The sequence below is a fragment of the Pempheris klunzingeri genome, chromosome 17 (assembly GCF_042242105.1).
Source record: "Pempheris klunzingeri isolate RE-2024b chromosome 17, fPemKlu1.hap1, whole genome shotgun sequence".
Classification (NCBI taxonomy): domain Eukaryota; kingdom Metazoa; phylum Chordata; class Actinopteri; order Acropomatiformes; family Pempheridae; genus Pempheris; species Pempheris klunzingeri.
In genome coordinates, this window is record NC_092028.1 from 5,305,997 (window position 1) to 5,333,699 (window position 27,703).

Sequence of the window (27,703 nt, forward strand, 5' to 3'; positions counted from 1 at the left end):
TCAGAATTCAATACAATCTGTCCCATGAAACTGAGCATTCTGGGCTTAAATACTACATTCTGCAATTGGATATTAGTCATCCTAACAAACAGACTCCAGACTCAAAGCGCTTTTATTCACCCATTCACACATCATTCATACAGGAGGAATCTAATTTGGAGGAGACTATTCTTTCACACACATTCACAAGCAAGTTAGGGTTCAGTGTCTTGCCCCATTGGAGCTGGGGATTGAACCCACAACCTTCTGATTGAGGGATGACCCACTTTACCGCTGAGCCACAGCCACCCGTTGAGTTTTGACATTCACTCCATTGGAGCCATCCAGGGTCTGTTCACCCAACCCCCTCCTGTTCATACTGTATACTGCAATCCCCGGCATGTTCTCATGTTTGCGGATGACGCCACCGTCACTGGCTGGATTTCAAACAATGATGACAATTCATATTGGGAGGAAATCAATAATCTTGCAGGATGGTGCACAGAGAACAACCTAAAGCTTAATGTTAGCAAAACTAGGGAGCAGATGAACAGTTTGAATTTGTGGTGAGTGACATCTATTCCGTGAAAAAAAAAAAACTACTCCAGGGTGCTGGAAATGAGGCTCCGCCCAATTGTCGAACCTTAGATTCAAGAGGAACAGTGCAAATTCTATCCTGGTTGTGGAACAGTGGACCAGTTCTTTTTTATGACCGTGTCCCTTGGCAAATCCTGCGGGGGGATCTGTGGGAGTATTGAGAACTGGGCTCGTTGCCATGAGCCATCGGGTCCCTGTATAACCAAAGTGAGAGCTGTGTCTCCATTCTCGGTACAAAGTCAAGAATGTTCTCAGTGGGTGTAGGACTCCTCCAAGGCTGTCCCTGGTCAGGGATCCTGTTTGTGATATTCATGGACAGGATCTCAAGGCGAGGAGAACATCCGGATAGGAGACGTCAGAATTGCATCTCTGCTTTTTGCAGACAATGTGGTTCTGTTGGCTTCCTCAGACTGTAACCTTCAGCATGTATTGGGGTGGTTTGCAGCTGAGTGTGAAGCAGTTGGAATGAAGGTCAGCACCTCTAAGTCTGAGGCCATGGTTCTCTGCTGGAAAACGGTGGGAGCGAGTTGCTGGGAGTTTAAGTATTGTTTTATTCACAAGTGAGGGATAAAATGGAGCGCAACATGGACAGTTGGATTAGTGCGATGGCCGCAGTAATACGCTCTGTTGTGGTGAAGAGGGAGCTGAGCCGGAAAGTCGTTCTACGTTCCAACCTTCACCTTTGGTCATGAGCTCTGGGTAATGACCAAAAGAACAAGATTGTGGATAGAAGCGGCCCCTAGAGCCCACTGTAAGGTGGGCAGCATGGTACTGTGGTAGTTAGCAGTATTGCCTCACAGCAAAAAGGCTCCAGGGTCGAATTCAGGTTTGAACGTGGTCTTTCTGTGTGGAGTTTGCATGCTTTCCCCGTGCATTTGTGGGTTTTCTCCGGGTACTCCGGCTTCCTCCCATAGTCCAAAGACATGCAGGTTAGGTCAATTGGTGACTCCAAATTTCCTGTAGGTGTGAGTATGAGTGGCTGTCTGTATCTATGTGTTGGCCCTGTGATTGACTGGTGACCAGTCCAGGGTGTACCCTGTCTCTTGCCCAAAGTCAACTGGCTCCAGTACCCCTGCAACGCTTATGGATAAGTGGTATAGATAATGGATGGGTGTCTGGGCTCAGCAGATAGGGTTGAAAGGAGTCAGTTGAGATGGTTCAGATATCTGGTCAGGTTGCCTCCCTTTAAAGGTTTACCAGACACATTCCACCAGCAGGAGACCCTGGGGCAGACCCAGAACAGGCAGGAGGGATTACATATCTCATCTGGCCTGGGAACGCCTCAGGATCCCCCAGGAGGAGCTGGAAAGCGCTGCTTGGGAGAAGGACGTCTGGAAAGCCCTGCTTGACCTGTTCCCCCTGCGAACCCACAGTGGGAGATAATGGATGGATTGATGTACATTCAAACAGGCCATTGAATGCATTATTGTTTGGTCTAAATCACTACTAAAATAATTATTTAAACAAAATAATTTTTCTAGTATGATATTTTTTTAAAATCACACCCACCTGTGTAAACCCGATGTAGTAATATAAAAACAATTTTTGTTCATGCAGTAAGAAACGAAAAATGAAAATCGTGATTTGTGGTAATCAAAAACAAGGTATTTGTTGAATACCTGGAATATTAAATGAGGAAATGAGTTGACTTCAAACCATATAGCAAAGAAACACTTAGTCATCCACGAAATTACATAGGAAATGAATGTTAGTCATTTTTGACCCATGTTGTGCATTCAAAGGCATTTATATAACTTGTGTGTCAAAGGATTAAGTAAATTCAGTCAGTTCAAACCGTGCTGTGACAGTTACGAATCACCGTTGAAAAATAATTCTGTTTTGTGATGTGACAAGGCTATTGCTAAGGTTTGGTAAAGTTTAGGCAGAAAATCAACTTTATAAGGGTTAGTTAGTACTGGTGTATAGCTAAAGCATTTTGTATCTTCAGAGGGAACTATGTTAGCCACAGTAAGAATTGAATTGTGAGTAATGTAGGCACAAAATTGACAAAGTAAAAGAATGCGGGGAATAAAAAACATGACAGCTCTGGTTCTGCTGCATTGATTTAGATAATTTTACGTCACTTTACTACCCATTGTGAGTCTGACAGAGCCAGGATTGCTATGCTAAATGAGTGGAGCACTCTTTAAAAGTCATGAAACAATCATGGTCATAAAGAAAAAGAAAAATAACATTGATTGTCAGTTTGGAACTGGATAATTGACACATCTATCCACCCCGACTGCCTCCCTCTGCTTCTTTCTGTAACAATGTCACCTGACTTCCTTCATTGCTCTTGTTATAATTACTACAGCAGCTAGAGGGTTTTGTCAGCTGGATGTAAATAGCCGTCATTTTGAGGCATATGCTGAAACAACCGATGCTGTTGCTCCTCTTGGGAGGACGGCTAGGGAGGACACTCTCAGAATTTATCGTCTTTAAGACAATGCTTTGTCCCACTTAGTTCACACTGTAGATTATATTAAAGAGAACGTGATTGGCTGTAATATATTCCACATACTTGTGACTATTTTTAGGTAGAAAGTGTTATAAGTGTCGGAGGCTGATCAGAAGATTTATTTCATTCAGACTTACCAGTGCAACAATATGTCACGAAAGCAAACCTCAACAAGTCAGATGAGAGTTTAAGTCGTTCTTTTATAAATTCAACATGCATTTTCAGCAAATCTCCTCTGCAGGGTTTGGGAGGTTTCAGGGGAGTGTTGCTGCTATAGCAGCAAAACCTTTCAACTGCAATTTCTTTTACTTCTTCCTCAATGGATTGAAGCCTGCGTGATATTTTACCCCTGGGTCCCAGTGAAGCTTGTACTAAACTATGTATTGTATGTATTATAAAACAAATGCTCATGCAAAACTAAGCCTGCTTTTCTGACAGCACCGTTGTGTTGCTGGTAGCTAGTCATTTGTCTGGTAAATTATGTGAAAATGTGCTAAAGGTGGTGGTGTGATAATAGAACGGTGATGCATTTATACATTTTTTCTTCCTGTTTTGGCAGTGGAAAGGAGAGGAAACAGGAGTGAAGGCTACAAGGACAAAGGAAGGCTGAGGATAGAGAGAGGAAAGAATGAGCTACAGGCAGAGAAAGATGAGAGAAAACATGGAGGGAAAGAAGGCGTATGTGGGAGAGTTTCAGCAATGAACTGTCTATCCGTCTTTGTGTTTGCTTGGCCTTCAATCACTTCAATCTTTTCCTTTCCTCAGTTATACTTTCCTTCCTTTCTACCATCTTTTAGTATTTGTTAGTGTACAGTGTTCAACCTGGATGGATGTCATCAAAAGAGACATCTCACAATGAGAGCCCGATGCTTCAGTAGGCTACTTTTCAGCAGCACTGATAGCTTTGGTTGTAGTGCAAGACGGTAATTAGTGAAGAAGCCAACTGAACAACAAGTCAAAGTAAAACCTCTACATAGAAAAGAGTAAATTACAGTGTAAATGATTTTCTTGAATCTTTTACCTCTATTTAGTTTTGATACATGACGGTATGTCTGAAGAAAAAAGCTAAATTCCCATGCCTCATTCTTGTCAACTTTTACTGAGGAATAATAGAAAGCATCCTCACTGGAAACACTGCACAGGCCAAGACAGGAGGATTCTGCAGCATGTGATTAAATGATAAATGGTCTGTATTTGTAAAGCGCCTTTCTAGTCATTTTGACGACTCAAAGCGCTTTTACATCACATCCTCATGCATCCATTCACACCTCATTCATACAGGAAGAACCTAAGTTTGAAACTTAGATTCCTTAAAACTTAAAACTCAACTGAGCATCAGTGATATTGGTGAGCTGAGGTGCCTGTACTGAGAACAGAGGCCAGCCTCCCTGTAAATAGGACATTATGCCCTTCATGAATATTTATGTGAAGAGAACTTTCTTGCACCTGTTCACTTACGATTAACGTATGACATAGTTTCAAGCATACTGAACCTTTAAGTGCTAAAATGTGGTGTAGTTTACAACAGAGACTTACAACCTGCACTGGGAGATAGGAAGTGGCTGTGCTGTCATGAGTCTTGGGGACTTCATTTTACGATTGTGGGACCAGAACAAGGAGACTCCTTGACAATACCCAGTTGGAGATAAGAAGAAGCACTTCCCCTCACTGCCCGAGACACCAGAACTCGAATCCAGTACTGGATGGGAGCTGTAGCAGGTAGCCATTGTATTGAATAGAGGACTAGAGTGGGGAAAGTTGTGAATGCTAAATATGCTTCCATACTCTTTTCCATGATTGTTTATCATTGTTTTCTCCTTTCCCTTCATTTTCTCTCTTCCTCTGTGCCTTCTCTGTCATGCTTTTTTTTTATTTGTCTGTCCCTTTGTCATGTACCTTTTTATTTACTTATTGCTTAGGTATTCTCCTGTCTTCAAGCATTTCTGTCACAGTGTGCCTCGTACCCTTTCATGTCTTGCTTCCGTTGAATCAGACTGATATTATGCTGGCCTTAATATTTCAGCCACGGTTATGATGAAGAAATGATCACAGGCTGTTTTCATCTGTCAGTCTAGTGGCAAAAGTCTCTCAGCTTGAGGCTTTCTGTCCTGATGGAGAATGAATGAGACTGGCCATGTGCTGAGAGACGTCTCATGACCTGAAACTGTCACAGGTTTGAGCCCCGTATGATACAGTACTTCATCCTCCAGAGATCATTTCTGGCTCATTACCAAATTTGCTATGACAGTTCGACTGCAGCATGCTTCATGAAGGTAGCATGGTATTGCATTAGATAGAAAAAAGTACCTTTCAAGAGTACCTTTCAACTTTCATGAGTTGTATATATATATATATTAGCACACTAACAGTTTAATAATCATCTACTGATGCTTTATAAATCTGTTACAAGCCATTAACAAGAGCAACACATGTTACCGAGTTATGAAAAGTTTATTAGCTGGTGTTTATTTTCCTACAGCATAAAACTTTGTCCTTGGTGCTTTAGTTCATCAGGAAAGGCCACCCAGCAAACTGACCCTTTGACCTCTGACTTTCTGGAAAAGGCCTGCAGATCGTCTGGACTACAATCCATTTATTAACACTCTGTTCAAAATTAGAATACAAGAGAACAGAATAAAAATGCATAGTACCAGAGGAGATAATGAGTCTTTAGCCCCATTTGAACAGGATTAACAATACATGGGAATGAAATCTTCACTTTGCTCCTCTGTAATTTAAGTCATCATTCAGGGTGACATGTTAACCATCGGGAAATGACACGATCTGTTCTTTATTAGACATGGACAATCAGCAAGACAAAGAGGAAGCCAAAAGCCTCACCAGGGGTGTGCTGTAGAGTTAAAGGGGAGGCAAAGATACTGCAGACGATAAATTTGAGTCAAAAATAGCAATCCCTCTCATAGTCATTAGTCCGTCAAATCTGAAGGCACAGATATGAAACACATTTTGATACCCCTTATGTGATTTTTATTGCCTGCAGATATCTAGTCAAATAAACTAAACGAATAAATCCACTTAGAAATCACTGAAAAAAGATTCCTCAGAACTTGCATGGGAATGTGATGAAACATCGCTCTTAGAAATCCCCTGCAACCATCTCTGCATAGTCTGTTACTCTATGTTGGGTGCCAGCCCCAACTTTGAAAAACTGCTGTATCTTCTCCCTGATGTTAAATCATTCTTGACAGGAGCATTAGCTAAATATGAAAAAAATATTGTCCTTGCAGAAAAAGAACCTGCTTAAAGAATGAAGTCACTCTGATATGCTCATTTAAACTCCATCCATGGCATAAAGATAGACTGTTAGTCCTAAATTTGATTGTCAAAGACATTTTCATGCAAACACATAATGCTGCCAAAAATAAATACCTAATAATGCAGGTTTTCTATTACTGAAGTGGATTTGTGATGTAGGAAAATATTTGTACACCAGATAAACAGAGCACCTCAATAAGAGGTGCTGAGCAAGTTGTTGTTTTATAGTGTCAGTGTCAGTTAAGTGTTGTTTCATCTGAACTCGACGCAGTAAACCAAACCAAACACATTTAATGATTATTTTAAACTGTTGTGCATTTAAATTAAACTTAGTCCTGCTGAGCCTTTGTCAATATTTCCATTGGGAGCATCAAGCAGTCTGTAGAATTGGATGCGGATGTGTATAGAGAAACCAAAAATAAAATTAGAAAAACGATTTCAGTTAAACTGAAAATGAATGAGGAACTGGAGCATTTTTGACCCAAAACTGAACAAAGTAACACCAACAGATAATTTGGCCAATTTCATTCATATTGGTTGAGAAAGGAAGGTAATTGCTAATCTGTATGATTTGTCACACTCCAAAAACCTGACAGTAAAAATGTCAATTTTTCCTAATCTTGGAAACGTGTGTGAAAACACAGACACCAGTGCATTTACAGATAATACATGGCATGGAACAAAGTAATTATACCATGTGTTGTAAAAGTTGATATATATACACTGTTGCCCATAAAGTTGGAATAAAATGTTTTTTTACCTCTTCTCATGAAATGATTGTGACAATGTGATTTATTCTTGATAAATAAAGTGTATATCTTCTCAACTTTATTGATCAAACTCTTCCAAACATATCACAGTGAAACTTAAACCACAATTAACCTTTGCAAACTGTGTATTCAGGCTTTAACGAAATTGGGGGTATTGAACAATTATTCCAACTTTATGGGCAACAGTGTATATATATATATATATAGGATATGAGGGGAAAGTATAATAAAATGGATAAACCATTATGGGCTATAATTTGTGAAATGTGTCAAATTTAGTGGTAGTTTATGTATGACTTATATCAGACAAACAGCAAAATAAGATCAAAGAAATAACAGCTAGGTTTAAAACCAAAGCAGATATTTTTAAAGATATGTGTAGCGCCAAGCAGCTTTATCAGGTATTGCTTTAAAAGAGAATGAATAGATGATTTAACTAATACTGTGTATACAAAAGAGATACCAGCAGCACGTTAGCAAGGCAGCACCAGCTTCAAATCTGTGTCTACACAGGATGCATTCAGGTACAGTACTGAGTGTAGGTTATCTGATTTTGGCAGCGCTCAGAGCTGCAGCATAAACAGACACTTTTGGTCACACATTTCCTCATATGCTGTGAGTAAAACGCGAGCGGCTACATGGCCTGTATAGACGGTTGGATTGGATAAAAGGGGAGCTCATCTTTTCCATCAGACGTGTGTGAGCCAGACGCTAACTCCCTGGGAGAAAAGAATGGCTTCAAATAAAAATACAAGTTTATATTTCAAATGTTAAAAGGCATACTGAGACATGAGGGATTATGTCCTTTGAGTCACAAGAACACTTTTAATGTGAAACATTTCTGTGGGAAGTGTTGGAAACCATTTTCATTTGCATAACAGCAATCATTAGAGCAATACAGGAAAGGATGTACTACAATGAATTTTAAGGAACATGTAAACATGGAGGAAGTTTTCAAAAAGGTTTGCTGCCGGACAGTATTAGAGAATTTACTGCAAGCTTTCCCTGAAAGGAGTACTTGAACCAATTTAGAATGTTCCAGAAAGTCCAGTGTGTCTAGCACTAGTAATGTGTAGTCTTGTTGTCAGCGTTGTTGAATGTAACACCACAACATGGGGACAGGAATTTTTCCACATTTAGTATTTGGGTCAATATTGCTTTAAACCTTTAAAATAAGCAGTTTCCATTCTGTGGTTGGACCAGAATCTGGAGAAATGATCAACAAATTTTGAGGCTACAAAATTGTGCAGCTTTCAGAAAACATTTTTTCCGACTAATACTCACTAACATAGTCACACTTTGCCATGTTCCCTCATTTCTCTCTCTTGCATGGTTTCCTCAGCAAAACAGAAAATGCAAGAAAACTAGTCTAAAAAAAACATGACTGGCTGCCACGCAACTGCTCGTAACACAGGCAAGCATCTCTGAGTGTGCGTGTGTGTGTTGTTTTCCCTACCAGGTGTGTAATTGGATAGCCGTCAGTGGGAGTTACAATGTCATCAGATTCACTGCAGTAGGTTGATAACTCTCACACACACACACACACACACACACAACATGTAAACAAAAATACATCACAAGGGTACGCATGCATGCACGTCACCAAACAAAACACACATTCACACCTTTTGTGGACACATAAACATGCCTGTAAAATTCACACACACACACACACACACTGAGGGAATGTACACAGCCAATTGAAATACTGCAGTGGGGCTGACTGTGTGTGTGTGTGTGTGTGTTTTTGTGTGTGTGCATTTCAGAGGCAAACTGTCATTTGACTGTCAAGCCTGTGCAGATGACTCACACAAACAGAGACACAAACAAACAATAGGTGTAGTGGGTCGTCACGATGGGGCTGACAGGGTCAATGACAAATGACAAGTCAAATCTCTCACTGTCTGCTTTTCTCGCCTCCTCCTCTCTCTGTTGGACTCCTGTCTGACAAACTTGCACACTGCTGAGTGTGTGGATGTTTGTGTGTGCTCCTGTGGGTCTTGTGAGAGGCAGAAAACAACACAGAGGTATTTTGACCTTGAAGGAAACAAAGAGAGGAAATAAGCTTTGTCAATCACTGGCTGAATTAAATTGTTCTCGTCTGACTGAAAACAAATCTACAAAGCACCGAGTAGTCAGACAGAAAGACGGAGAGGTGTTGTTATAGAATCCATGCAGTGGTGTTCCCTGTTACAGCCACACCTCAGGATCTCAGGGAGCTACATGAGTCACAGTTTTCCTGAGGAAGAAGTAGCAATGTTGCTTCTGCTTTCACACGGTGATGCAACATTGCTGTGCTTTCCTTTGCATGCTATACACAAAATTTATATTAATGTTAACAACATACTTTTCTGCAAATAACCAGGAGTATGTATCTTTTCGGATGCACTGCTCAGTGTGCAGTCATTACTTCTGAAGAGCCTCCTTGCCGGTTAGAGATGTTTAACCCTGCAAACCCATTCAGTGAACTCATGTGAAAAATATATTGCTCTTGTATTGAAGCATTATTGACATTAAGCCAGAGCTGCACTGGTCTCTGTCTGCCATCGTCCTTTATGTTGCTTGTTGTTGTTGTCATCATTACTACGTTGCATTGCAAGCGCCTAAATCACATTATTACACCTCCCCTTGTCCTGCCGGAGTCTTGTGTTCTGTCGGCTCGGAGCACGTCGGCCTGACAGCCACTATAGCTTGATCCAAGATGCGTGAAGCCAGGTCTCTGTAGAAAAAGGGTCCTAATAGTATTGCAATTTCTCAGTGAAGCTGCTGCAGACTCAGTCAATCTATGCTCCAATAAGCACAACCAACCCTTTGTAGCCCGCTTAAATGATTGTTCTAAAGAAGAATTGGTTATCAGACATCCCATCTGGCCTCGAATACTCTAACCCCAAGAGACGCTGGGTGTCGTGGCACAGAAGAAGTACTTATTCTGGACTACTGCTCTAATTAATTCGCTGTGGCTGTTCAGACGTTCGTCCGTTCCTTCTGTATTTCCTGCTTTCAAGGCTTTCTCTCAGGTGACAGGATCTCTGTAACACTTGTTGAATAACTGCCATTAAATTTGGTGAGCAGACCGACCTTGAGCACAATGATTACATTTTGGGGGTGACCCTGATGAGGCTGATGAAAATATATAAATACATTTATTCAGTAGTATGTAAGTTAATACCAGTGGCCATTGGGTTTCCAATGCAGAATTAATTGTGATTCCAATAATGAATCATAATCTGTAACAGAGGATTCAGAAAAATGAATAGGATGCAGAAACAATTAGATAGAGATATCTCACTCTCTGTCACTCCCTGCTGTTTATATTGTAATGAAGTGACAGACTCAGTAGTATGGACACTGTCAGCTAGCTGTGTGTGTGTGTTTGCATGTGCGTGTATGTCTGTGCGAATTTTGATGTGTGTCTTAAATGGAATGCGAACATCGCCTGGTTACTTGGCATCATAAATGTTGCAATTATAAAAGCAATTTCCCTGAGGGACACAGAGGGAGAATAGTGACAGAGGGTGTGGGGTGACATAAAGAGCGCCGTGTAACAGGACTGGGATATAAAAGACGGGTGGAAGTTTTAGAGGCAGTGAAATTAAAAAATACATTTCTTATCCCTTTTGTTAAAGGATGGGTGTGACCTGCTGTCGCCAGAAAGTGCTCTTTTTCACACTATGAAGTGAAAACAGCTGGAGGACACGGAGGGGATTTAAAATGAGCACGCTAAATGAGGATTTTGTGTTTAAACGTTATTCTGAGCTTGTTCTGTCCGTGAATGCTCACAAATCCTGATTTACAGATTAATGTGTTTGTCATTAGTAAAGCTCCATAAATCTCACGTTATCATGGTAAGAAACATAGTTCACTGTGCTATGGATGATACTCTACACACACTTGGTGGCCATACTCTCATCAGGTTTCTGATCACTGTTGCTCAGTATGGCACGGCACAGGTACCCAGCATGACTGAAAGACTCTAGAGATAAAGGCAGAGTGAGTGTGCGTGCATGTTTGTTCATGGGTGTGTGTGTGTGTGTGTGTGTTCTGAAGGAAAAAAGTGCCTTTTTTCTTCTGTGTTTTCTCACTGAAAGCTCAGGGAGCTCAAGTTTCTTGTAGTAGACACACACATACAGACACACTCTGCGTCACACATATAAAAAATCACCAATGGAAACTCAGCCACATGCAGAGAGGACACACATCCTGTCTTGCACACACACACACACACACTACATGGATGTTACTGAAGCAGAACAAGGTGCTATTTAAGCAGTCAAGATGTCAGTCTCAATGGCCAGTCCATTATTTCTGCCGACAGCCTCGTGTCTCTGCTTTCCCATCCTAATGCCACACATCTTACATGTGAATTTTCAATATTACTGAAAAGCAATTCATTTTATAATCATTCAGTTAGGATTTAAAAGTCTCCAAAGGCCAGCTTCACATGAAAATCCATTAATCAAATATTTGGCCATGAATCCGTCCAATTCAAGGAGGTATAATAGGCAACAAGAAAGGTGGGTGATTATTAGAGACTTAATGCTCCATTCAAAACGGTCTAAAATGTGAAACAGACAGAGGAAAAGTAATGCTACACATCTGAAGGTGAATAGATATGGCAGCAACTGAAATGAATTCTTAAAGTATGTTTTGCATTTCCCAGGTGGAATACACACTAATTCAACACTAGCTTCCTCCTGATCCCACCACCATGTAGCACAAGTCAGTGGGTGTGAAAAGGGTGGGATTCATGGGTGACTGCTTGAGTTGCCAAACAGGAGTCCACATAAGGGAGGGTGTCCCTGTTTGTATTTCTCACAATATCAATCATTGTAGCTGATCATTAGAGGAACAGGAGCCCCTCTTTTCCACTCTTTCACATAAGGTTTTTAGTCTAAAAGTATTAAGTCGAATGTATCTGTTATCAATATGAGGGGGACACACTACGGTACTTTGAGCTTCAACTTCATTCAGCTTATTCCGGTTTACAACTAGCTGTAGTGCGTTAGCCCTACAATATTAGCCATTACCAGCTCCACTGGTCCAATTCAACAGATGGAACCTGACAAAAGAGTCAGTCTAGATGGGAACCCTAGATTTGCGCAACTTTCGCGAGATTTGGGTTAGAGGATAGGTATAGGCTTAAGTTTAGTTTTAGGCTTAATTTAGGGATAGGGATAGGATTAGTGCTACACATTGACAAAGAACACGCACAATGAAGAAACAACACATTAATGTTAATATTTAAACTGAAATAAAGATGTGTTCTTGAGTGTGTTCTTATGCTTCTATAGTAGATGTGAAAGGTTAGTGCACCAAGCTAGACAACAATGTTGTTAGTGAGTATACGGAAGCCCTCAGTTCCTGTAGGGTCAGTTAGGCTCTTGTACATAATCACCAGCCAGTTCCTCTGTGAGGCTGTACTTGTACATGTCAACATTCTCACACTGACAATGCTACCATGCTAATGTTAAGCAGGTATAATGTTGACCATGTTCACAATCTTAATTTAGCATGTTAATTTACCTGAATTACCAAATTTGCATGCCTGCACAAAGCACTTAACACAACATGTACCAAATGCCAAATTTGTAAGAAATTGAATTGCATTTCACTAGTTTTTGAGATTTTCCCGTTTGGACAAAACTGGTGGACAGACTGGCACTGCTGTGGCTGAAAATGATGCTTATGTTTATACAGACCTGAGTCTTGTATTTTTGTAATTTTGTAAATTGACTTGACCCACAATATATCCGATGCTGATGGAAAACTGGAACCGTAGACCCAGTTAAGGTTAGGTTAGATCCTCAATAATGTATTCTTGTGACTTGAAGACTGTAATTAGACATTTTGATAGTCCAGCCATGTAAGGGAGTCCGATTAAGATGCTTGTGGCGGTCTCTGATGAGTTTGCAATTTCCTTTCTGGTCTAATTCTCGGTGGTATTCTCATTGTCCAGTCCTTGTTTATTTGGACCCAGGACCTACCGTATCCTCCTCTGCCCGTCCTCGCCCTCACTGATAAGTTGTTGCACCTTGTGTTGCAGGGTCTTTACTGCTGATCTTTGAGTGTACAAATGGTGGTTAGAGTTTAAATGGAGAGATTGGTCTGTCCGAGTGGGTTACCATATTTAAGTCACATTACCACCTGAGCCAGACTAGAGTGGTGTTTGAAATCTCACAAAGACTGACCTTTCATGCTCAAAATATTAGCTTAGTTTTTCAACATGGTTACCAACCAGCAAGTATTAAAAGTAAATAAAGGAAACAGATCTCAAAATGAAGGATCATCAATGCTGATATTTAAATTTAGATTGTCCAAGAAATTCATCCTTCCCAAACAGTTCTGTAATGTTCATCAAGCTTGAGCTTCCCATATTATTGCAGCAAGATGAACAGTGTTGAGATGATGCACAGTTGAAAACACTAATGTGCAGCTGAAAAATGTGACTGAACTTGAATGGTTTTTAAATTCTAAAATAGGCTCCACCAACAAACAAATAGATGCGTGAACCAGGCTGTGTCTCCAGTCAGGCATTGGTTTTACCGCTGAAGGGGAATGAGATAGCTTTTACAGCGATGCACCGAAAGAACACCTGGTACAGCTGACAGAATGCTTTTATATCCTCCCTATTTCTTGCTCTTCTTCTACCTCCTCTTTTTCTTCATCTTCTTTCACTTCATCATCAGCTCATCTGTCATGTCTGTTCCTTCTTTTTTCCATCTTTACTCTCACTTTTCTGCTCACTTTTCTTCTACTTCCTATGTTATCTCTCTCTCCAGCCCTCGTGTCCTCTTTTCTCCATACATTTGGCTCTGCAGAGCTTAAATGAAGAAACGCTCCATCTTCCGGTGACAAACCTTTCAGTGACATTTTAACTTCACATGTAACCTCCAGAGTGTACTTAGTTTTAATTAGGCAGGGACTCTGACGAACATATGGAGACACAGAGTAATTTACACCACGCTGACACGTGACTGCTCATGCACTATACTGCTGTAAAGTTTTGGCTGTTAAAAATGAGGAGACACTTGGAAGACACATTAAAGGTTTTGTGAATTCAAGTGGGATAAAACATGATTACAGTTGTGACAGTGAATCCCTTCAGGTGGTCCAGGTGCATGCTCTCCTGAAACAAAAGAAGAACATGACAGTGGCGCAGCTCCTGCCATCACATCCACCCTGTTAAAAAGACATTTACCGACCAGTTAAGTTCAACTGCATAATGTTCAAATGCATACTTTCTTCAGTTTCTTTTGGCTTGAACCAGGATTTGAGCAGCCCTTCTAATTAAGCTGACATTGCTTATAGTGTAATCAGAGCCAGAGGAGAAGTGTCCTAGCTTCAGTGGTAGCCTGCCTATCCCTGTCAGCCAGCAGTCCCTCACAGCTGAGAGCTGAGAAATATAGCAAATAATGCCATCCCAATAACTGTTCATATTAGTCAATAACGATATATATATATATGAATAAATTGTCTGAGCTGCAAACTGATGTTTTTTTTTTTACTGTAACATTATCTATACCGCTTATCCGTCAGGGTCGTGGGGGAGCTGAGGACAATCCCAACTAACACTCAATCTAACCTGCATGTCTTTGGTCTATAGGAGACACCAAACGCAGTTTTGAAGGTTTTGTTGCACAGGTAGTTTCTCTGGATGCTTTTGTAATTATTGGTGTTTGAGACATTCTGCATACTTTAGTTGCTGGTATTTCTTTCTCAGCACTGCAGAACTAATGATGTGCATCAGTATTTTTCATGTCTCAACTTAAAGCCAAAGTATTTCCACAACGCTGACTCCTCATTTATCTACACAACTCCTAACATTTGACGCTGATTTAACTGTTGACTGGTGACAGAAAAATGTGTCCTGTGTGGGTCTAAGGGACCTGAAGTTTGACATCAAAACAATAATGTACAATGTTCAGATAAGGCAAGCAAACATTTTGTGTCTATTTTGGGAATGCCACATGATTAGTTAGAAATAGCTTTGTTTCTATCATGTGATTGGTATTAATGAGAAGTTGCATATAAAGCTTCTCTATCTCCCTTTGTATTTCAAGTCTATATTTACAATGTAAGGTGTCAAATGAAAAACACAAATATGGTTAGTGTACAGAGATTGCATGAACCCTATGGAGAGACCAGATCACGTCCTGATATGTTCTGACTGATCCGATCCTGTTCAGACTCTGATTGTGTTCTGCATCTACCCTACATCAACATGCACTCAATGAGGCTCATGTGTCCTTGCAGTAACACATCTGTCTCTGCCCTTCCTCAGACCTACAGTAGAGTTAGACCTGGTGTCCACTGGAAATGAGGTATTCCTAAACGCATTCATCTTCAAAAAGTAGGTAGAGTAGAAATGTTTCAAGCTTATCTGTGCTTAACGTTTTTGTCTTTATATCATTGATATTATATCATTAGTCATCAAAAGAGCTGCAGTCATCATCATTGCTAATAATTAGTTCGCTTCCTGCAGCCTGATTCTATTGATTAACCAACACAGCCTGACAAGAGAGGTAGTCAATGTTAATTTAATCAGCAAGGGGACACACAATGAAACATCTTACATTTAATTTGCTTCTATATTTCTGCTATTCAAGGCAGCTACTGCTGTCTCCTATGTGCAGAAAATGTGCTGTAATTGAGATTTAATTGATTTTATGTGGTCTGATAATGTTATTAGATAAGGTCCATCCACTGCACTGGGACAATCTGAAGACATATTTAAGCCTACCAAGCAAACACACATAAACACACACACACACACACTATCCACAGGAGTAATGCTACTTTGTCATGAATTGGATATTGTGGTTGAGTGAAGGGAGGAAATAGGACACCGGTCTCACCACATTACAGTAATCATAGATGCCACTCTTCTGTTTTCTTCTTTAACACACAGACACAGTCACAGACACATTGCATGAATGAATATGAGGCAGGCTGATCACATGGGCTGGATGTCACAGAGCTTTTCACAGCCATACTAGCGAGTCATGAAACATGACCCTCCTCCATCAAATGTACACCCTCTTGTCTTGGGTGTCTCACAGTGTCCCTTCATTGCAAACACATAAAACTTTAGACTGCAATAACTGATACAAAGGGGCAGCGAAACAACCTGAAACACATCAGTGACATATTATCACATTAAAGACTTAACACTGATTTAGAGAAAACGTTAACAAACACTTGGTGTCAAGGTATTAAGGTAACAAGATGATTTATTTACATGTATATACATGTATTTACATTTATGTACAACACAGGGCTGCTCAGTGAAGATTGAGTTGAACATCATACAGTATAAAAAAAATTACAGCCCTTATACTAAAATGTATGTGTGGGGAAATGTAAACAGCAGGAACAAGATAGTGTTGTGAGATAGTTATATTGTTGGTCTTCATCTTCACATTAAAAGTTCAACATCTGGAAAACAGCATCCGTCAACTTTGACTCTGAACTTTGACATGTTAAGGTCAGCTGCCAATGTTTCCAAATCCACCCAATTTATTTGCAGCTATCTGGTAGGTCATGTATGTTCAACCAAAAGAGTGGTGGTCCCAGGATGGAACCTTGCGATATGCAATTTTACTTTCTTCAAAGCAGTAACATCATCATTTTGACATATTGCTCCTGGGATTCCACATATGATTTAAAGCAGCTAAGAGCTTGTTGGAAGAGGTTTAGCTTTTTAAGTTTATTTATAAGTTTCATGATTCACAGAGTCAAACGCCTTTTCAAGTCTAAAAATACTGCTCCTACTACTTTACCTTTGTCTATCCATCCATCCATCAACAGACATTTCATCTACCTTTGAGTGTTCGTGTGAATTCCCACCAGGCAGTGTGTTTGTGAAGGGCTCTTGGCAGGGAAGATGAGACGCTGTGACCTTTCACCAGCCGTGGCTTCTGGGAGTTAGATAAATGTGGTCTCTGGAGTTTCATATGCTTCACAACATTGACATTTATGTATCCTGCAGCTGCCCCTCAGGCAGTTTTTGGCTTTATGGAAAGAAATATTTTTCTTATCACAACACAGAGGGTGTCTTTACAACTTACAGGCAGTAAAGAACATATTCAGGTTTGTTATGGATGTTGTAGCTCGCTGTTGTGTAAAGATTAGTGCCAAAAGTGGTATTTAGTGACAAAAATGTATACTGTGAAATATGAATGATTAAAATAATAAGAAATAATGAAAGATTTCATCTGAGATTGCTTTTTTTTTTTTTTTTGGATTATCCTCATTTTTGAGTAGTATATGGTAGTATGTGAAATACAATATGCATCATATGCTTTTCTTGTTTTTATTTTGAGTAGAAACAACAGTACAATATCCCGGAACAAAACAAGCATATGCACAGCAAGGTGAATCAGTGACACTATACTACTATTGTTAAACATGGCATAGGAATATGCATGCAGAATTTTCTTGAGAAATACAGTATATGCACAGCACTAGTCAAGTTTGATCGCTGCAAAAGTAAATGTAGCCATCTGATGAACTGTGCACATACAGTATATACAGTAAATAGATGTATTTCTTGGGGGAATGCGAGAAGAACTTAATTCCTTAACATGCTTTGCAGAATATGGTGATTAATGTCGTAATCCTGCGGAAAATGATTAGCTTGAATTTTGCAGGCAATCCTATTTACAGGCCTAACGTTTTCTCTCTTTTTCTGCAGGTCAGAGGTCAGTGAAGGCAGTGGTACCAGTGGAGATGATGTCCATGCAAAGTAAGCACACAGTCACCGCAGAAGCCAGCTCTGATTACCAGTTCTGATTTTCTATCCGTTAAAGATATCTTCTCTATACATATGCAGTCACTAATGTGTAACAACTGAGGTTCCTTCACTCCCAAACTACTTATGTTAAGTGGAGCTGATCATCATTAATTGTTACAACAGCCCACTGACTGGGAGGGTTTCTTATTACCAGTGTGACAGTACCTGGTTGATCCTCGCATGACTTAACAAACATACAGTTTGAGAGCAGAAATCCATGTATCAGTGTAAAAGCATTTTCTGTTTTATCTGCTCTAATGCCCCATAATATAATTTTGAATGCCTTTAGAGTTAGACAAACCTTAGAAAAAATGGAGAATGCTCAACTTTAGTGTTGTCATCACTACACAAGCACACACACACACACACACACACACACACAATAGGTATTAAAAAGGTGTACCGCACTGTGTACCGTGTTCATGCTTCTGCAAAATGCCATCACAAAGCACAAAATCCTCCACATTTGCTCTAGGTCCAATGTCTATATCCAGTCCATTGAACCTCGCTGTCCCACTGCGTGCCTCACATTCAAAAAGTTTTGAAGCTTTGCTGACATGCAGCTCTGCCCTCCTGCAGCCCAAGATACACCATCAGCTTCACCTTTGCTGCAGCTGCTGATTCACCGCAGTTCTTTTGTTCCATTCTCACACAGTTTTTCTTTTTCTGCAATGGATGTGACTTGAAATGTAGCGAAGTACAATACTTTCGATAAAAAAATGCGTAAGTACAAGTAAAATAACAGATTTTTAAAAATACTGTTTGTTACAGCAAGAAGAGTACTTGTCATTTGTTACTTCCACCTGTGAGCAGTAGCAGTCGTAGTAGTTTCAGTAGTGATAGTAGTACTGTGTTAATAGTAGTGGTAGTATGGTGGTAGCTGTCATAGCTGTAGCAGTAGTAGTGAGAGTAGCTGTATTACTAGTGGTGGTAATTGCAGAAGTAGTAGTAGAGTACTATTAGCATCTGATGTCAGCCATGTGTTGCACCCTGCAGTGAGTGAGGCGGACAGTGTGGTGAAGGTGGCGGAGTGGCAGCAGACTTACTACGCCTCAGACTCTGGCATCCAATCAGGAGCAACCACGGTCCGGGACGACGAGAGCAGCACTGAGTACAGCGGCCGTAAGAAGTACACTAGTAATACTACAACCAGTACTACGACAGCTTCTGCTGCTGCCACCACGGGGGGAGGAGGAGATACAGCAGCTGGTGGACTAGAGAGCCCCACGGGTGAGATTTTCTCCTGCGCTTGAACTGAAAAAGCTCAGAAATAATTTATTTTCTTATTATTGTGTTATTGTTTTATTTCTATTGTTGCATCTCTCTCTCTTCACTCCCTTTATCTTTGTTCCTATTACTAAAACTGGTTTTCATCATCTCATTTGTTTTCCGTCTCTGTTCATCATCTCATTTGTAGTCTTATGTATTGTGCATCCATGTTGCTTAGCTCTTCTGTATTTATAGTGTATAGTATATTTGGTCCATTTGCTGGTACATTAATTTGCTGGTTCATCATTTGCTTGTTTGTTTGTGTGCCCAGCGATCTGTCTGACACACATGATTACCCCAGACACCACTGACTGCATTCTGATGACACTTAGAGTCATTTGATCTGGTGTTAATTTATGTTGTGCTTAAAATGGTGAAAAAGTAAAGTTTGTTGAGTAAAGGAGAGTAAGAGGACTTGTCTCTCTCCTTCAGAAGAAACTGTTTTCTGCTATTCATCTGTCTTCATTCTGAAATCGACTTCCACACTGAGATAACCCATCACAGATATATGAAGAAATTTTGTGTTTAATCCTCATTTTACTCTTCTATGCTCTGCTTCCTATTCCTATTCACCTGACACCTGGATGGAATAGTTTTGTCCAGGAAATAATCCCTCACAAACATGTTGACTTACAAACTTTACTGTCAAACCTGTGCTGTCTGTTGAGCCAGCACACCATTTCAAGCTCAGTTTGACAACATGATGATTGCAATTTCAAAACCAATGCACCTTAGAAATTCTAATTACATACGGTGCACACAGCAAAATGTCAACTAAATTTAGAGAGTAATAACAGGGCTATAAAACTTAGCTACAGACCATAAATCTCACATCTTAGGTGGTGCTTTTCATCCCCGGTAAAGTCCCACAGCTCTCCACATATACACACAGACAGAGAAAGGAAGTCCAACAGTACTGAGAGATGGACTAAGACATTGGTGGTTTTCTTCTTTTCATTGGGCTTGTCGACAATAACAGAGTAATATAGCTATCCTTATCCTTTAAGCTCAAATGATATTCTTTGCATCCTTGTAGCTCTGGAGGTCTAGTAAACATACATAACATTTCATCATCTTCCCATGCTAGCCCATGCCCACAGTTTTGATGAACTGTCTCAGAATCAGAATAAGCACTATGTCATGGCAGTTCTGGCTGAGCTGTGCAAGAATCAAGATAAGAGGAGAGAACAAATAAAGCCATTGGTCTGAAATGCAGTGCAGCTGGGCCTTGTTGCTCATACAGTATGTTGTAGATGTAACTGAGTCCGTACTTGTTGTAACACTGTTTTCTGAAATCAAAGCCACAAGCATTACGGTACCACCACCAGCACTGTTGGAGAGAATTTTTCCTGCCGGTACTTGTGCTTTTAAAAGTTAATGTATGCAATATCCAATAGAGGTGAATACGCAATAGTGGATAAGCAGCCTAAATGTGAAAATATGTTGAGTACAGGTTTTGCTCCTCCTCATTCTCAGAAGAGCTTATACCACAATGTAAGTCTCTTATTGCTCACATGTAGCCTCAGTGCTTACATAAATAGATGCTTTAACTTGCATAACCCATTCCATTTGGAATATCAAGAAAAAAAGCTTTTCATTGATTTCCTTAATCGGCTTGTGTGCATCAATAAGTCTCTCTGAAGGGCTGATGACATGACTCCTGTAAAGCCAAAACATGTCAGTGAAACTGATCTGAATTGGGCATATGCCACAGTTGAGACAAGATGCAGAAAGAAAATGGAGAAGGTAGTTATAGCTTAGTCAGTACTAAGCTGAAATGTTCTTAATATGCCTCCTTTGGAATGATGGGGACTTCATACCTGAAGAAGTATATAATGAATGCACTCAGTCATACCTGAAGCTCGCTCCTCTATTACTTTTGGTCTATTGGTCATGCTTCACCATGAAGGTTGGACTAAAGACTGACTTTTGTGATTTCCTTGAATTCCTCATTGATGTGCATGGTATATAAACAAACCAATGAAATAACATGTGTGAACATACTTGAAACGATCAAATTATTCTTTGAACCAAATATTTGCAAAATATTTAAACATTCATAAAAGATGTAGGATGTACATTGTCACTTCTAGGTAGTGGGTCATTCACTTTTTCTAGTGCCCGCTTGTGTGTCTTTGTGATTAAATACATTTGACATACAAAGCATGCAGGGACCCTTTAAAGAGCAACTACACATGTGGTTATAATGCATCTCAGAGCATCAAACCCCAACTCATTATGTCTAACTGCAACCCAGTGTGCTGTTTTTACCCAACATGGAGATCTGTGACAGTAAATCCAGTGTCATAGTGACCAGACATTTGCATCCAAGAGGTCATTTTAAGGGGAAGATGTCTTTTGCTCTTCAAAAGACCACCTACAGTAATGGATGCACTCATGTCACTACAACATACTGTATAATGTATACATCCAAAGGACCCATTTCGTTATGGCGTACAAGTCTTTACATTTACATTGCTGAATATGTGAATAGTCTCCAATGATATCACTTGAATATTAGTGTCAGTTGGGGCTGAAAACTACAAGTTTGGAAATGAAAAAAAAAAGTGTGGTCCTGGAGTTAGAAAGCATTGAGCTGAGCAGACCTCTGCAGCCCACTGCTCATCCCTGTCACAGGTTGGAGATTTCAGGCTACATTAGCTGCTGCTAGTATAACAAATGTAAAATCAAACAGGCAGAAGTCGAGTTGCGTTGCTGGTAAAATACCAACAGGTTTTGACAGGAAGAAGGATGTTTTGAATAAAAAAGACTATATCTCTGGTTCTGCTGCACAGACTTTAATACTTTTCTTCTAATCCTTTAAAGTCCAACAACAGTCCGACAATATTACAGAAGTGTCATGATACATTTTCTCATCAGCACTCTGCTCACTATATTGCTGCATGTCCGCTGCTGTACCTCACAGCTACTTATCATTCAATACATAATTGATGTAAAACATTAACATAACGTAATAATATATGCTATACATGTAATATTAACATTAATTGAAATAACTATGCTATGCATTAAACCACTCACCTGTAATTGTAACAAACAATGTACTCACAGGGCCACTTTTGCATAAATGCTGTGTGTGTCTGTGTAATGGAGACATGGTCACTAAATCTCTACGCTGGTGGAGTGTGTGGACCATTTAGTGACTCTGTTCATGACTCTAGAGTTACAAGCTGCCACACAAGCCTTGAAAAGATTTTCCTCTGATCTGAACTTCAGAAGCTCCAGAATATGAAAATATCAGCACGCTCAAGTCACATGTGATTACATGTATAACACACTACACTGGCACTTGATGCCACTGCTGCTGTTCATGAGCAGATTTGGAAAGGCCCACTCCACCCCAGTCATTCCCCACTCCTAGCTGTGCTGCATTTGGTGTTTTTTTGTGTGGACTGAGCCTAGACACCAAATATCAGCACTGTACATACGCAACTACACACTCACACGTACACGTACACGTACACGTACATGTCCTGCTGCTCCAAGTACTCAATAGAGAACAAAATCTGGATTAATCCATCACTGAAAGTAGTCCCTAACAAATGCACCATTTCCAATGCTTGTTAAACACTGTTGTGGCCTGTTTATATGATTATTCAAAATGAAAATGATATACTTGTGAGTTCTTTCCTTCAGAAGAAACCAGTGGGCTCGGGGCTGAGAGCCATAGACAGGGTATTGGTAGACAGACTAACTAATCATTGCTGGTATGCGTCTTTTCATGGGATTTGTTGACAATCAGAAACATATAGATATTAACAACCTTAAAGCTTATATTATACATCATCTGCACATGTCTGTGAGCGTCCAGGCTGATTTTTTACAGACATGTGAGTGCAGCCCAAAACTTATGACCATATCAACTGTATATGTCGTCTGTACATGTGTGGACATGTCCACATAGAGAGGATAGTATTGCAGTTAGTATTGTAACTCTCAGCCATTCTTTTCTGCCTAGAGGACTGAATTATAGGGTTTTCTTTGGAGATTGAAAAAAAAAAAAAAACTACCATTGCAATGAACGCTGTATTCTATACAACAATCAATTGACTAACTCTATGATAAAGTGTCTAGATACTTTAAAAGGCAAGGGTGCTTTTGCGTCATTATATACAATGGGTGCTCACTTTCAGGATTGGCACCACACTGATAGGTGCTTTCAGCAAATTTGTCAAGGATTTCTGGGAGTTTCCTCTTGCTTTAAGTGCTGGAAACTCAGCAGGCAAGTATTGTGCCCAATGAGTCACACTTTCCTGCTAATCACATAATCATCATGTCTGTGGATCCAGAAGTCTCATCCAAGAGCTGAATAGAGCCATCTGTCAAACCAGCAGTGAAACTGTCAACATTAGTAAATGTCAAAGTGAGTGTGGGTGCGATCAAGAATATAAATGTACTTGACCGTGTCTTTGTCCATGGTGCCACGAGTTGATGTTAGAAACTCTCCTCCTTGACACAAACGTTCTGAATCCCAAATATCTCTCACACAGATGAACTAAATTTCAAAACACAGGGTTTGAAACCAGAGGGGTGTACGACAAAGCAAACTGGTCATAGCCAGGCTTTCTTTGCGTTAGGTGGCCAGACAAACACTAAAACCCCAAAGAGAAATAATTGACGTCACAATGGTCGTTATCAACTTCCTTGGGCGTTTGATGTGACATTTGAGTTTGCTTCTGCATAAAATGGAACGATCGCATGCCGCCTACATCAACCCCGGCCGGTAGCGCAGTGGGGTTCCCCAACGGCCTGGGGAACCCAGGTTCGACTCCCTCCCACTCCCGGCTACCAAAAATGGGCGAGGGTTGCGTCAGGAAGGGCATCCGGTGTAAAAAACTAACGCCAAAATCTACAAGCGGATCATCTGCTGTGGCGACCCCGGAAGGGAGCAGCCAGAAAAAAAAAAAAAAAAAAGGGCATGCTGCCTACATCAGCCAAGAGGAGCAGGTCTATACTGGAGAAGATAATAAGCATATAAAAAAATACAGTAAGCTGCAATACTGATGTCTCAAAGAAGGGAAAGCAAGCAGAATATTGATCGTGTAAATTCACAAGTTAGTATATTTATTTAATACATCAGTCAATGCTCTACTCTACAACCTCCATTTATTTCTAATGTTCTAACATTTTAAACTTAAAAAAATCATTATACTACAGATGTTCATTCGGGACAAACACTGTTCCATAATGAAGGAGACATGGAAATGAACTGAGTTTTTGGGCAAATCGAAGTAAAACCAGTTGTACCGATTGTGATAAATGCCAATAGCCTAATCAATTTTCTGAACAGAGCTCTTTTCACTGCAATACCAGCAGAGTAAAAATTACTTGGCAGCAAATCAGGACTAAGCATGAAAATATGCTTGTCCAAAGTGGTCTGTAGTTGTTGAGCTGTCATCATTTTTTTGTGTATGGATGATAGGATGTGTGAAAAAATAAAGTGTTAATATTACTTGAAGCAAATGGGAAAAAAGATGATTTTCACATTTTCTGCATCACCAACTGAATCCATGTCGGTTCCAGGGGCAAAGCAACGCATGCTCATGTACCTGCACAGCTTTGCTCGACGGCATTACTAACTAACGACTCAACAAGCTGCATATCTCACTTTATCACTTTCAAGTCAGAAAAAAAAGAAGTGAAAAGCTGTTACTTTTTTATGGCCAATTTAAATCTGAAACTCTGAACATAACCTCCACAGAAGGTTAGGTGTGCAGCATAAGTTATCAAGGAAATCTAGCTAAGTTAAAGTTAGAGCCAGATAGACAATTTTCGGCTCAACATACCTCAAGAATCCATTAGTCACATCTTGTAGTACCCTAGTACACCCCTCAGAGACGGTTGAGTTGGTGTTTAGAAAATTCAGATGTTAAACACACACAACAACAAAAAAATCACTTGCATTACACATTCAGTTTAGAACCTATATATAGATAGTATCAGTGTTTCATCAAAGGACTAATCAGAATTCCCATGTTTTCACATATTTGCTATGAATAATTTATAGTAGAAATGCATATCGCTGCCGCAGAAGTACGCTATCAAAATTGAGTTGCAAAGAAGTGAAACTTGAGATGAATAGTCTATCACAATCAACAGTTTATTACAGTTTTTTGTCGCAGCCGTTAATGAACACCATTTCTCCAAAATCAAAACCTTTGCAGGTTGAACATAAGCAGCTGAACTGATGGGTCCAGTCAGTAACCATAGCTAGTGGTGATAAAAACAGCAGGCCAGGTAGTACTGACTGGTGTAAACATGTTTTGGACATTACAGATTATAACTACAATCTTATGGCTATGCAAGACCTGTGAGACCATTAAAACAACAGTATCAACAGCTTTACTCCTGATTGTGCCTCCAAACTGTCGATAAACAGTAGCCATGAAGAGACATTGTTTTTATCCTCTTTTCCTTTCAATGAAATGAGCATTTCCACATCAGTGCTGCGTTATGTTGCACTCTACTTCTAGTCAGTTAGATGACACCCAAAGAAAATGACTGATGTGTCAGCCCAGAAGATAACAAGGCATGATGTCTTTGATTTAATGATCGTCTTTCTCCCTTTGTGCTTGACATGTCTTTGTTAGTCAGCCAGGCCGCTAATTCCAAGCTGTGTTTGACACTGTAAAGAGGTGCATTTTAAAAATGTACTCCTTCAGTTTAATAATACACCTCATTGTTTCCCCAAATCGCAATCACAATTTCATCACGTGGAGGAAAAAAATTCAGGGGAATTGAAACTCTAGGACAGCAGTGTTGAGATCATGTGCCAGTAGCTGACAGCGTTGTGGCTCCTGCCTGTGGCCTAAAGCTTTCACAACAGGATAGCTTTCGATCTCTGCAGAGCTCTGGGCAGCTCCAAGGCTCCTGCCTACCACCCAGAGCTCCGTGGCCTGCTTGCCATGTGCAATGTTACCAATGTGTACACCATTGTATAAGGTGGAAGTTGTACTTGTTCAAATTCTGAAGTCTGGTCTCTTATGAATACTGCCAACTGCTGCTTTAAAGAAGTGCACCATTGATTTTGGATATTTTAATCCATTTATCAAACAATGCTAAAGTACAGGGATGTTCAGTTCCAGTCCTTGAGGGCCGGAGCCCTGCAGGTAAATACTGGACAAGGATGGCTCATTAATTCATTAAGGAAGGACCGAGGAGTTGCAGGGCCCCAGGCCTCCATGACTAGAAGTGAACAGCCCTGTTTTAGCGTTTCAGTTTTTTGAGTGTGTTTTTCCTCATTATCCTCCTTCTTGCAGCAGAAATCTGTGTTAAATGTGGTTGAGGTCAGCCTCCTCTGCAGGCCAGTTAAGAGGCTTTCTATACTACAGTAATGGAGAACAGGTGTGGCTTTTCTTGGAGTGTAGCAGTAGATTCTGTCCTAACAAACATGTTAATGTTTCATCTGGCTGACCACCTGATGTGCTACCCAATATTTTAGCTTAATGCCATTAGAAATGGTGCTGTAAGAAGAGCAATATTTCCCTCACCTAGGAACTGTACAAACTCTCACACAGGTTTGGAGATAAAACACATTGGTTGCTCTGAAATTTGTCACAACTCCTGTTGGGATTATCCATGATAACCAGGCTTTGCTGTGCCTCTTTTCTGTCATTGTTGAATCCAAAATGTGTGTGGGTAAGCCAACATACGATTTTTAAACCATAAGGACACAGTTACACAGTTAGGCTTGTCGTGTCCCTTTTCCAGACCAAGGAGACTATTTGCTTTGCTTCCAAGACACTTTCTAATCATTGTTTCCCCCTGAGGAAAGGCTTATTCCAAGACATCAATTTCTCCAGCGCTGTCTGCAACTGATACAGGCTTCTGGTCCCACAGTGTCATTTTAGACTTGGATCGAAACATGCTGTCAGATATAACCATAGCTTTTCAAGCACCCTGTCCAATAAGTTTAGCACCTTCATGTTGTCAGTTTGAGTACATATCATAACTGTACATTTTAAAGACATTAAGCAAGAGTGAAACCAAATCCCCTGGGACGTTATGTTCAGACAGCATGAAATAGTAGTGTTAATTACTTGAAACAAGAAGTGTTATAATTTGAAGAGTTAATGTAAATTACTGTTAGAAGAAACCATGGATTTCATGTCAAATGCAGCTGAAAACACATGAAACCTACTAAAACATGTCAGCTTGACATATTGTTTGCTGGGCAATAAAAACCTTAAAAAATCAAAATTAAACAATAAGTTCACACAGTTTATTCAAAATACATCAATGCCTTTCTTATCCATCTGTAAGCGATTCCTTTTTTGTGGTAGTTTTTAGACAAAAGTGAAGTGTGCAACACAGCTAATGAGCTTGGATGGCTTCCTCTGTTTTGGACTGTCCGACTCTTCGTCCCCTCGAAGGTCAGCACTGTCGAGATGGAGTTATTGCTAAGATTTTTGCCAGGCCTGGGATCTCTCAGATTGCAACCAACATGTATTTGATTGGATTTGTTATTATCAGTTGATGCACTGAATGCTGGCAAGTGGTTGAATCATTTCTGGTGTGTAACTATGTGGCTTATGATCACTG

General features: G+C 40.1%; 1 protein-coding gene across 2 annotated transcripts in view; it reads left to right on the forward strand.

The window, feature by feature from the left end:
- LOC139216402 (junction plakoglobin-like) overlaps positions 1 to 27,703 on the forward strand; it is a 106,355-nt gene that overhangs the window by 40,375 nt on the left and 38,277 nt on the right. Inside the window, exons 1-3 of one of the 2 annotated variants that reach the window (XM_070847500.1) lie at positions 16,937 to 17,017; positions 17,779 to 17,824; positions 18,869 to 19,102. In XM_070847500.1, coding sequence (XP_070703601.1) covers positions 17,809 to 17,824; positions 18,869 to 19,102 — 250 coding nt within the window. In that variant the 5' untranslated portion in view covers positions 16,937 to 17,017; positions 17,779 to 17,808. Of the gene's footprint in view, positions 1 to 16,936; positions 17,018 to 17,773; positions 17,825 to 18,868; positions 19,103 to 27,703 lie in introns of those variants that run through there. The other variant, XM_070847498.1, reaches the window with a different exon arrangement.